Source organism: Oncorhynchus tshawytscha, linkage group LG31, assembly GCF_018296145.1.
Source record: "Oncorhynchus tshawytscha isolate Ot180627B linkage group LG31, Otsh_v2.0, whole genome shotgun sequence".
In the NCBI taxonomy this organism is placed as follows: Eukaryota; Metazoa; Chordata; class Actinopteri; order Salmoniformes; family Salmonidae; genus Oncorhynchus; species Oncorhynchus tshawytscha.
Window position 1 is genome coordinate 9,931,482 of NC_056459.1, and position 13,361 is coordinate 9,944,842.

Consider the following 13,361-nt stretch of genomic DNA (forward strand, 5'->3'; position numbering starts at 1 on the left):
CCTCCATCTCTAACATAACCCGTAAACCCCACCCCCTTCATGTCCAGTGTGCTCCACCTACCAAGACCTCGCTCATGAATTCTTAACGCCCGTGATGCCCAGCAGATGGCAGCTGTGGGTGATATTAGAAAACAAAGCCAGCAGACTGTGTTCGTGAGGAACTGTAACTCATACGCCACAGTGGCCCAAGGCCTTATGGGTTCCATTACACTCACACTCCTCACATCTCACTGAATACCTTGTAAAAATATTTAGTTTTGTGAGTTTGGTCCAACCAATGTAATATGCTGACATTCTCACTCCTTTGGTCACTTGTTGGTAAATTGTACATCATTGCTACCTGTGCCTAGCAGTGAATGACATTTGTGTAGTTAGGTAATCATTTTCTGAAGACAAAAAACTATCAACTATCAAAGCATTTTCTTTTTCTGTTCATAATTTTTTTTATTCAAAACCCCTCTTTTAAGATGTTTACAGCACACCAAACACATAACTTGTCACAACAGCCAAGGATGGAAAATAATCTATATTGAGTGTGTTGGGTCAGACTTTGGCCCCTTGACCTGTGCTTTATATTAAAACAAAATGACAAAAACGTTTATTTTAAAAAACAAACATGAAACACCAAACGGTTGGAACTGAAACTATTTACATATTGCCTTACAAATAATAGATTAAAGTTCCTGCTATGTAAAATACCAGTACAATTATAAACTAACTTGCATCAAGAGCAAGACAAAGTTAAAAATGTACTTAGGGATGCGATTAAATCCTAAATCCTTAGCAGTTTGACCTTAACTTTAAAAACATTACGGCCGTGCCACTCTGTCACTTTTACCGCAACAGCAGCGTTAACAGTCAGGCTACAGTATTTCAAGCTGTAAACAGATATGTCCTTGTTGACCCATCTGTTATGGATGGATGTTAAGGCCAAACCGCTAGGTTTGATTTAGACTAGAGATTACCGGCCCCGGTCCTAGAAAGCCACAGCTCTGTGGCCCTCAGAAATGTTTTGGGGTCAGTTTGCACATCAGTTGGCAGTGCGCCTCCCCAGGACTAACGCTGGTATAGAAACTGTTAGACTACTGTTTTGGACCTCTCATCTCCCATTATTTTTTAAATTCCTAAAACAAGTCATATACTGTGTGAGGGATTAAACAGTCTTTGCTATGCTATCTTACGCGAGACAGGACTTTCTTTGATGGGTGGAAACTATCTGGTACAAAATGCATTGAGGGGAAAGAGGAGACCGTTTGTGGCAGACAACGATGACGGTAGAGGTTCCTGAACTTCCTGTTGCCTCTTTTCTAGCCTGGTATCCCTGGCTGCCTGAGTAGTGAGCATGGTGCTGTGTAGAGTGCGGTCCTGTAGGGGGCATTCTTTCCTCACCGTGGCCCAGAGAGGTAGATGAGACTTGGCTGGACCATAGAGAACGATAAGAGGCCTCTAGTGGCCAAAAGGTCGTATTAGCATGGGCAGCGCCATTGAGGGCTTCCAACATTTTAATTTAGTTAACTGTGTGGAACTTCCAACTTCATTGGCTGATCCCTCCTGATGACCCTGTTGGAGTAATGTCCAACTGGGTCATCAGGCAGAATCAGCCAATCGTAAAGAAGAAAATTGACTACTTCAAAATGGAGATTGCCTTAATGGTGCTGCTCATGCTGTCACAGACACTATAATAGCACAGATACAAAGAGGAGTCCTCTATCTATCTCTATGGGCTGAACTGGACTGGACTCTGGGCTGCAAGGCCTGTCATGGGTCTTGGAACGCCATTGGATGTTTGTTGAACACTGACGTCAACGAGGGACAGTGTGGGCCACTTCTGTTGTGCTGGTCACTGTTGCGACAGCCCTTCTTAAATTAGTCCATAACACATCTCTAGTTGCAACTGATCATATCATTGGCAAGCCATTCGAGATAAAACCAGCCCCCCCCCCTCATCCATTTATTTTAGAGCCCTTACACATTGAAGAGATTTGGGGTGGTCGTTTAACATGGAATGATTAACAAATGAATTGTCGATAAAATCTCATTTTCATATTGTATCTCATATATATAAAAACAAGAGAAAAAAAACAGCCTCTATAGTGATATCTATGGTATACAAAGAGAAACAATCTGCAAGATCACACTTTTTTGTGGTTATTGTTCTACAGCTTGGATCTGGATCCAGAGGTTCGCTGGGGAAAGACAAGCCTAGTCATCATCGTCGTCATCGTCATCATCATCATCCTCCCCTTCATCCTCAGCATCCCTCTTCCTCTTCTCAACTTTGACTCCTGCCTTCTCCTCTGCACAGGACAAAAGCCAATCAAAATGTCAGAATTTGTCTGATAAAATTAAAAAGAGGTGACAATAATTTCTAATCAGGACCAAGTAAAAATTAACAATGGCAATCAAAACCAATTGGCATTTCCCTTCATTCAGAATTCGATGATATCATATCCACAGGCTGTGTGGGAGTTGATGCACAACCCACTGTATGTTCCGCACCCACATACACATCTCAAAAACACCTTTCAATCATTGCACCCACACTGCTCGCGAGCGTCTGCGTTGCCAGGCGCTTAAATAGAAGTTGATTCTATTTGTGACGCAGAACACGCTGCAAGTCCTGCCTCTCCCATCTCCTCAATGGTTTTTAGAAGCATATACCCAAGTGCCATCTTCTCATTGGGTTTTAGGAACATATACCTATGTGGGTGATTGAAAGATGAACTGAGGTCGGTTGTGGTACTGCACCTTATTATGAAAGTTAGTTGCCAATCACCATATAAAGTCCAAAGAAGAAAAAGAATCCTGGAAGGAGGCGAGATGACTAGAAACGATTCGGTTTACCTTTTATCTGTGGATTAATTGTCAGAGTAGAGGACCTTGTGCATTTAAGGTAAAATAACAACTCAATGTTTATATCCCAGGACAAATTAGCTAGCAACAGCAAGCTATCTAGCTAAATAGGACATATTAGCTAGCTAGCTAAATTTCCAAAAATGTCTAATGCTTTTCGACCTGTCCCCAAATTAATATAATTGATTCAGATGTTGTTTTGATATTTCAACCTGCGTATTGCATTTGGTGTGGGGGGGAATCAATTTGGCATGTGGTTTGGGCATGGTTGTAAGGAATCCAGTTTGGTTTCATGTTAATGTAGTTCTCTTGCATCAAAGTACACTTTCAAAGGCTCCCCAATACCTCAGATCTAATGCGTACATATAAGATAGTAGCTAAGTATTCTTGCTGGCAATTTATATAGCAAGGCTTGAGGCCCATGCAATTTCCACAGAGTTGGGTATGGCTGCCTTTTCCTGTTACGCTCCTTGCCTATGGAAAAGCCTGCAGACTAAACTTAAACTTGAGTCTCTTGCCCCCCTGTCGCCCATTTTAAACATTTATTGGAGGATTTTTATTTTTGTATTGCTTGTAACAGTTTTGGGTAATGCAAGATCTTGTGCGGTTAGGGGAATAACCTGTGTGGAAATGTAACAATCTGCTGCTGTATTTTTTTGTGTTATTAGTGATCGTTTTGTTTGTCTTGTGTAGTTTCTTAATCATTGTACGTAAATCATTGTACCACCTCCCAAAGGACATCCAGCCAACTTGTCAACTGTAGGAAGCATCCCTGTGGAACGCTTCGACACCTTGTAGAGTCCATGCCCCAACTAATTGAGGCTGTTCTGAGCACAAAATGGGGGAGTGCCGTGCAACTGAACATAAGGAAGGTGTTCCAAATGTTTGGTATACATGGTGTATGTTGACTACATCAATAGATCTGTGTCAGACAAACATATCTGACCCTTTCCAGGCTAGAGTCCATGTACTTGGGTTTGATTACTAGTGACCGGTCAATAACAATTCTTGTCCTCACCTTTTCCATCCTCCTCCTCTGCGTAGTCATCATCATCCTCTTCATCCTTAGGAGTGGGAGGAGTTCACATTCTTTAATTAAGCATAGACTCGAGTCTTCGGAAATAAAACGAAGATGTTCTGAAAAAAACATGACAAATATTCCAGTTGTCTCACCTGGATCTTTTCCTTCATTAGGTAAGAGAGTCCAACCTCTCTTCCTTCCGAGACCTCCTCTTCCTCCTCCTCGTCGTCATCTTCATCGTCATAGTCCCCTGTTGGTCCGGCTCCGTCCTCCCCCTCATCATCTATGATGAAGAAGCATTTCGTTCAAGAAAGTTCAGCTTAAATATCACTGACACCACGTTGTTGTGTTGTGGTAGCCATACTCACCGTCGGCGTCTGCCTCTGAGTCAGGGGCCTCGTTGTCCTCCTGGTCGAAGCCGTCCAGGTAGGTGACCTGAGGCAGCAGCTCAAAGATGCTCTCACGGTACTCCTCCAGTGTGGTGATTTCACAGTTAAACAGGTCCAGGCTCTTCAGGTTCTTCAGATTTTGCTGTGGTTTTAGAGAGAAGGGGTGAGAGCACACCCTATCAGACAATCCTTATTAATAAATTCTCTCCAAGTACTAGTCTCCTTGTGGATGGGATGATTAGTTTGTGCTATAATATAATACCCGAAGCTAACAGTAATTTTCCCAGATAATATAAAACCAGCAGCCTCGGGAGCAAAACATGTCCGCCCCCCCTGACAAGAAACGTTTCGGTTTTAAAGTACATTTCCCGCTATTCTACACATTTTTCCATGGAATGTAAAGAACATTTAGTCATTTTAAAGCATTTTTTCTGCAGTTATACACATTTTGCCATGAGGTGGTGAGAACATGTAGCAATTTTATAACTCATTTCATGCAAGTCTACAAATTTTGCCATGGGGTGGTGTTACGGATACAGGTATCCCGTGGGTGTGTGTGTGTGTGTGTGTGTATGTATCCTGTGTTCTTTTCTCTCCTTCTCCCCTCACAGGTGAAAATCATCACTCCCCAATCAATCATCAATCAGAAGACACACCTCCTCCTGTTTCCTACCCAATCACAGTTCCTTTCCCTTGGTTTAAAAACCCTGTCAGTTGTTTACTCTAGAGCTCAATCTCTCTGTAAATGCCATGTCTGTAGATCGTGCTGTTTCACCATCTCCTACTATATCGCTCTTTATGTATTGAGCTCTCTTTTGTTTGAGCACCTCCATATCACTTTGTCTTCACCTGTGAGTATCGTTTTTGGTTATGGTGTTTGTTTGCTGGTGGGAAAAGGGGGAAACAAGTCGCCCATGGGCATACACTACCTGTAGGTGAACTTTGTTAACACTAGATAGAACTGGCAGGACCACCCACTGTATTTTTGGTTAGTTAGTTAGCTGTTGTTGAAATAGGCTAGTCTAGCTTAGGGGTGTTTTGGATGCTTATTGTTTCTTTCCTTGAGTCCAGCTCAGCCCCTTTTCCTGCTCAAAATCAATGGGGGCCCCTGGAGGTCTGGGCCATGATTATTGCAGGTTTAGATAGCTGGCTAGACTAACTTAACAGTCTCAAAATGGTTAGCTGGCTAGACTAACTTAACAGTCTCAAAATGGTTAATTGAGGGACTGCCAGTGACTGACATAAGACAAATTGCTGATGCACAACCAAATGTTTTACTTGCACCTTGTGTATTCTACTATATACTAAGTCTCAACAGTAAGTTATTGTTATTCATTGTGTATTTATTCCTTTGTTATTTGTCTTTATTCCTAGTGTTATCATTTTTCTGCATTGCTGAGAAAGCACTTCACTGTTAGTCTACACAGGTTGTTTACGAAGCATGTGACAAATAAAATTTGATATAAGACCATGACTGAGTCCCAAAACTACTTCTGCCTGGAACCGCAGAATGCTACAACTGTAGCATTAACGACTCTACTCACCAGGGCCTCAACGTTGCTCAGCTCCTTTATCTTGTTGCCACTCAGGTTTAGATACGTCAGGTTGGGGGATTTCTCTGAAAGTGTCTCCAAATGACCCGAGATATTGTTGTCACTCAGCTCCAACTGTGTGGAAAGAATAATACATTTCTTGATTAATCATTTAGGGAAAAAATATGTAATCCTGCATGTCAAATATTGGTAATTGGGAGTGAAGCCAGAGTGGCTTTTAATTCCGCTAACTAAATTATTGTCAGTGAGAATTGATTGCTCAAAGATCCGGCTTCCCTACTCACCTTGCGCAGTTTGGGCAGCGAGGGTAGCTTTGCCAGGGAGGTGAGTCCAACGTTGACCATGCTGAGGAATTCCAGCTCCTTGAAGTCATCTGTCAGGCCCTCTACTTCACCATCACTGGTGCGGCAGTTATCCACCACCAGCTCTGTCACCTGTAGGAATGGTCATCACCATACATTGGACACTCTTGAAAATGAGATGGTGCATCTCAAGAGATGTCATCCTTCAAAATGTTAAATGAAATTCATTAAACCAAATTAAAATGCTTAGCTAGTTTGCATTTTTATTGACAAAGGCAAACATTTGATTTGTTTGGTTTAATTCACCATTTTGTAATCTTATTGCATGTTGATTGGAAAAGCTGACCCTTGACCTAAAGTCAGCTGTTTCCTGTGAACAAATGCCTTTTCAAAAATGTTCTGCTTGAATGCCTTGTGTGGACAAGACTGAAGCCCTGTCTGGAAAAACGCCACGGCTGGAGTAACTGACTAGCTACAAGGCTTCAAGAGGTAAAAATATAAATGTGCTAACCAATGTGTATAACCCCTGGATGACTGACAGGGGGCACTGTATTGCCGCCACTGCACAGTCATCTTCGCACTCCATTGTATTTTTGTTTTTTGGAAGCTATAGAAACATTTAATAATGTCTACATTCTATTACAGACACATTCATGCATACTTTATATTAATTTGCGCTGAACAAAACATGAAACATTTTCCTTAATGTATTTTTTTTGTACTAATGTTACTGTCCCCACTATAATGACAAAAATACTTAACTACTAATAACTTTGTCCTTTACATTTAATTGAAATACTGTAGAATTACATTCATTCCTATGGAGGATTGGGGAGTGCCAATATGGCCGACTGGTGGCTTCAAAACCTCAATGGTCAATACACACTACATGACCAAAAGTATATGTGGACACCTGCTCGTTGAACATTCATTCCAAAATCATGGGCATTAATATAACAGCCTCCACTCTTCTGGGAAGGTTTTCCGCTAGATGTTGGAACATTGCTGCAAGGACTTCAGCCACAAGAGCATTAGTGAGGTCGGGCACTGATGTTGGGCAATTTGGCCTGGCTAGCAGTCGGCATTCCAATTCATCTCAGAGGTGTTCAATAGGTTTGAGGTCAGGGCTCTGTGCAGGCCAGTCAAGTTCTTTCACACCGATCTCGACAAACCATTTCTGCATGGACCCCGCCTTTGTGCACGAGAGTATTGTCCTGCTGAAACAGGAAAGGGCCTTCCCCAAACTGCCACAAAGTTGGAAGCACAGAATTGTCTAAAATGTCATTGTATGCTGTAGCAATAAGATTTCCCTTCTAGAACTAAGGGGCCTAGCCCGACTCATGAAAAACACCCCGCGACTATTATTCCTCCACCAAACTTTACAGTTGGCACTGCATTCAGGCAGGTAGCGTTCTCCTGGCATCCGACAATCCCAGATTTGTTTAGTGATTCATCACTCCAGCGAAGGCGCTTCCAATGCTCCTGAGTCCAATCGTGGTGAGCTTTACACCACTCCAGCTGACCCTTGTCATTGTGCATGGTGATCAAATCAAATTTATTTGTCACATACACATGGTTAGCAGATGTTAATGCGAGTGTAGCGAAATGCGTGGCTTGTGTCTTAGGCTTGTGTGTGGCTGCTCGGCCATGGAATCCCATTTCATGAAGCTCCAGTTCTTGTGCTGACGTTGCTTCCAGAGGCAGTTTGGAACTCGGTAGTGGAGTGTTGCAGCCGAGGACAGACGCTTTTTACGTGCTTCAGCACTCGGCGGTCCAGTTCTGTGAGCTTGTGTGGCATACCACTACGCGGCTGAGCCGTTCTTGCTCCTAGATGTTTCCACTTCACAATAACAGCACTTACAGTTGACAGGGGAAGCTCTAGCGGGGCAGAAATTTGACCAACTAACTTGTTGGAAAGGTGGCATCCTATGACTGTGCCACGTTAAGTCACTGAGCTCTTCAGTACGGGCCATTCTACTGGCAATGTTTGTCTATGGACATTGCATGGCTGTGTGCTCAATTGTATACACCTGTCAGAAACAAGTGTGGCTAAAAAAAAAAGCTGAATCCACTCATTTGAAAGGGTGTCCACATACTTTTGGTGATGTGATGTAGTGTAGCATCAGCAATCCAGGGATTACAGTGCATTCAGAAAGTATTCAGACCCCTTGACTTTTTCCACAATTTGTTATGTTAGCTTTATTCTAAAATGGATTAAATAAAAATCCTCAATCTATACACAATACCCCATAATGACAAAGGGAAAACAGGTTTTTATAAATGTATAAAAGATACCTTATTTACATATGTATTCAGACCCTTTGCTATGAGACTCAAAATTGAGCTTGAGTGAATCCTGTTTCCATTGATCATCCTTGAGATGTTTCTACAACTTGATTGGAGTCCACCTGTGGCAAATTCAATTGATTGGACATGATATGGAAAGGCACACCTGTCTATAAGGTCCTACAGTTGACAGTGCATGTCAGAGCAAAAAAACAAGCCATGAGGTCGAAGGAATTGTCTGTAGAGCTGAGACGGGATTGTGTCTAGGCACATCTGGGGAAGGGTACCAAAAATGTCTGCCGCATTGAAGGTCTCCAAGAACACAATGGCCTCCATCATTCTTAAATGGAAGAAGTTTGGAACCACCAAGACTCTTCCTAGAGCTGGCCGCCTGGCCAAACTGAGCAATCGGAGAAGGGCCTTGGTCAGGGAGGTGACCCAGAACCCGATGGTCACTCTAACAGAGATCCAGAGTTCCTCTGTGGAGGAGGGAGAACCTGCAAGTAGGACAACCATCTCTGCAGCACTCCACCAATTAGGCCATTGTGGCCAGACGGAAGCCACTCCCCAGTAAGAGGCACGACAGCCTGCTTGGAGTTTGCCAACAGGCACCAAAAGGACTCTCGAACCATGAGAAATCAAGATTCTCTGGTCTGATGAAACAAAGATTGAACTCTTTGGCCTGAATGCCAAGCGTCACATCTGGAGGAGACCTGGCAGACCTGAATGTCAAGCGTGGTGGTGGTGGCATCATCATGCTATGGGGATGTTTTTTAGTGCCAGGGACTGGGAGATTAGTCAGGATAAAGGTAAAGATGAATGGAGCAAAGTACAGAGATCCTTGATGAAAACCTGCTCCAGAGCACTCAGGACACCAGACTGGGGCAAAGGTTCACCTTCCAACAGGACAACAACCCTAAGTACACAGCCAAGACAATGCAGGAATGGCTTCGGGTCTCAAGTTTCTGAATGTCCTTGAGTTGCCCAGCCAGAGCCTGGACTTGAACCCTAACGAACATCTCTGGAGAGACCTGAAAATAGCTGTGCAGTGATGCTCCCCACCCAACCTGACAGCGCTTGAGAGGATCTGCAGAGAAGAATGGGGGAATAACTCCCCAAATACAGGTGCGCCAAGCTTGTAGCGTCATACCCAAGAAGAGTCGAATCGCTTCCAAAGGTGCTTCATCAAAGTCCAGAGTAAAGGGTCTGAATACTTATGTAAATGTCAAATTTCCATTTATTTATTTTTTACATTTGCAAAAAAAAATCTAAACATGTTTTTGCTTTGTCAGTATGGGGTATTGTGTGTAGTATGAGGGGGAAACTATTTAATCCATTTTAGAATAAGGCTGTAAAGTCACAATGTGGAAAAAGTCAAGGGGTCTGAATACACACCGAATGCACTGTATTATCGTACCTTTTTAAAATGGTAAATAATACGCTCCTCAAAACAAGAGATGGTAAAGGAGGCTGGTGTTGTCACAGCCTTAGTCTGGTTTAATCTTCACCTAATGCCTCTCGATTGTAAAGGACCAGTTCTGTGCACATCTTTATCGTCATTGAGTGAGAAACAGTGGAGATGTAGCCTACATCATATTAATGGACTTCACTGCTGAATGCACAGCAGTTATGCAACTACAGAAATGGTAAGACAAATAAGTTTGTCGAAGGCTAGAGTCAGTGGCATGAATGACTGGGGACCTGGTTTGTCAATCCTCAAACAAGCGCCGTCTCTGAGGGTTGGGGGATTTACTGTAGCCTAATCTACTAAATTGGGGGGAGGTCTGAGCCCCGCATGCCATCTGCCATATTACTTAAATTCATAAAATGCAGAACAGGACCGCAAACGCTGCTACACTTGAATGTATACATATACGTTTTACAGAGACATCGTCGTCGTTAATGTCCCGAGGAAAAGCCTGTCGTTACATAATCACTACATCATGGAGGCAAAATAGACCATTTGTTTTCCGATGAGAGTACAAGTAGGTTGTTTAAATGGCCGGCTGAGTGAATCGTATATTCGCTTGGAAGTAGACTTTCTACATTTTGATTTAGGCCTACATGTAACGTTAGCCGTATAATACGAACAATTTATCAATTTGCTTATCTAAATCGAGTTAAACTGGTTATCGCCGTTAAAATGTGCTCGTGTATAGATGTAACAAAATGACTTCCACTCCCCGCCCGTCAGAAACGGGGCTCAACAGCCTGTACTGTACAAAAAAAAAATCCGCTACACTGACGCCACCGTAGACTGTGACTGCGCGTCTCGCTCCAACAAAAGTCAGCTTGCGTGCATGCTGGTTTTATTGCTTATACATTCTTTCAGGCGCTGTTCATTCGAGTATTGATGTTTAAATCCCGTAAACTTTTAAAAATGCTACGGTAAAATAAATGGGTCTTAGCTTAAAAAAAACAATTCGATTAGTAAAATGTCCGCTCAGAAACCAACCAGCTTGTTTTGACATTTGGTTAACCTGCTAAGATCTGTTACGCATGGAACGCTTGAGTTTTTAAATTCGACTGAAATAGTTATTTGCATCAGCATTCATATGGAATAACAACAGGCAACTTCCAAGACAAACCAATTAATCGCTTCCCGAGGGCTATCAAAAGTTATTTTACATTTCCATATCAGTTGTGAATTCTCTATTTGGATTAGCTTGCTATATTACAGGAGTCAACACGACGTCAGCTGAGCCCTATTAAGATGTTATTGGCTTTTCACAATTTTAATAATTCTCACAACAATAGCATAATCGGAGCGGAATGTGTTCTTCATAATAATGCCCGCTCCGCCACCTTGAACATCCAATGGATCTCTGGCCGGGCGCAAGACAAGGCGGATGATAGCAAAGACAGTGTTGCAGATCTATAACATGCTATTAGAATCACAAAGCGATCTAAATTGCTTTGTGGATACTTTCAGTTCATTTTTGTACAGCAACCAACAAATGTTGTGATCGGACGAATAATCAGAATCCAAAACAATTTAAACCTAATCGGACTCGCATCCTCTGTTGTCAATGTGCAGAGCGGAGGCTCTTAAGAAATCCTGCTCTTCTCTGGGTTATCGGCTCGCATAGTTATCACCTCTTAATTTAAGATAAATAATGGCAAGATAACTTACCTCCGCTGGTGTCCTATTCCTCAATTCTAAACTGATCCTCTTTTTCATCTCCATTATTAGTAAAATATAAAACACTAGGTTAACGTAAAATAAAAAAATAAAAATATGGCAATACAATGTTCAACTCCAGAGTTTGGACCCACAGCTCGGTTTTCTTGTATGGCCCCAGTTCTCCTACTGATCCTCCATGATACTTAGCACCCAGCCCCCTCTATCAAATCCCGCCCTATGGAGCTCTTGATAGGCCAGTTCTCTATTCCTTCATCTTAATCGGATGATTGAAACGCCAATCAAACAGATCATGCCGTTCAACATAATCCGCCTCTTACGACGGAGGTGATTGGTTGTGATTGCGCGCGCAGTAGATTTAGATGGGTCAACGCGAACGTCAATATCATCGTTTTAAACCACCCAGTCTTCCTTTTAAACCGTCGGGGTCGTCACTAGTTAACACAGCCACAAAGTCATAATTATGGCTGAACCCCGCTAATTTAAAAAATATATTGTCATAAAATCTGATTTAAAAAATAACCGTAACTTTAACCACACTGCTAACCTTATGACTAACCCTAATCTTAAATTAAGCCCAAAAAGCTACCGATCCGATTTTTCGAAAAAAAAAATTCTCCGGACTAAAGATCCTGAAATTTCTGCACATGTGTTCATGTTCTACTTTAAACACAGGCCATGTTCGAGACTCTAAACATTAATGTGCCATTGGTAAATTGTGACAGACTGATCTACACATACATCAGTAGGCTACTAGTTATTTATGATGTAAGGTTTGTAGATCAGTCAGTCACCTGCACTGTCGAATAACCCCATAGTCTCTGCTCTACCAGAGATCTGTATATAATCTCCGAGATGCTTACATCTCCGCCATAACAATGGAAGTCGTTTATTTTTTTAAATTGAACCCTTATTTTAACAGGTAAATTGACTTGAACACATTCTCATTTACAGCAACAACCTGGGGAATAGTTACAGGGGAGAGGAATGAGCCAATTGGAAGCTGGGGATGAATAGGTGGCCATGATTGTATGAGGGCCAGATTGGGGGGTTTAGCCAGGACACCAGGGTTAACACCCCTACTCTTACAATAAGTTCCATGGAATCTTTAGTGACCACAGAGTCAGGACACCTGTTTTAACATCCCATCTGAAATACATCACACTGCACAGGGCAATGTCACCAATCACTGACCTTGATCTTTTTTTAGACCAGAGGAAAGAGTGCCTACTACTGGCCCTCCAACACCAGCAGCATCTGGTCTCCCATCCAGGAACAAACCCTTCTTAGCTTCAGTTGCAAGCCAGCAGTGGGATGCAGGGTGGTATGCTGCTTGTCCCAAAGGTGGGAGGGCAAGTTACAAGTTTAGGTCCATAGAAACACATTGGTCTTATTTTGGACAGATTCTAGCAAGAGTAACCCTTCGCTTCGCCTTTTCATCTCTGGCTCTACAGTCTACTCTGGCCAATGGCGTTCAAAGTTGAATAAAGTTAGATCAAAGCTGAATCAATGGGCGCATTCGAGCAGATCACTTTTTTTCAAGTCGATAATCACCGCCTTCCAAATTGTGTTGCATTATAGGGATAAAAATGATCAGACTTGCAACTACATGAACGTTACAAAAACCATGTGATCAAAGGTCATGAAGTTCGGACTGCAGTGGACTGCAAATCTCTGTAGTTGCTCTTCACCAACTACATAATGCAGGCATTACCTGCATTGCGAGAGCTTCTATTGTCAACCAATCATTAGGGTGTTTTTGTTTGACCCAAGTGAATGTGACCAAAGACATGACTAACTTTGCAGCGATTCATG

The 13,361-nt window shown here is 42.4% G+C and overlaps 1 protein-coding gene across 1 annotated transcript; it reads right to left on the reverse strand.

The window, feature by feature from the left end:
* Positions 1–418: 418 nt before the first annotated feature.
* Positions 419–11,735, reverse strand: LOC112229745 (acidic leucine-rich nuclear phosphoprotein 32 family member E). The gene is made up of 7 exons (XM_024395757.2): positions 11,538–11,735; positions 6,101–6,250; positions 5,808–5,930; positions 4,243–4,405; positions 4,027–4,157; positions 3,872–3,917; positions 419–2,297 (listed from the first exon to the last, which is right to left on the reverse strand). Exons 1-7 carry the CDS (start codon positions 11,589–11,591, stop codon positions 2,203–2,205), a joined length of 762 nt encoding a protein of 253 aa, XP_024251525.1. The 5' UTR covers positions 11,592–11,735; the 3' UTR covers positions 419–2,202.
* Positions 11,736–13,361: the final 1,626 nt, after the last annotated feature.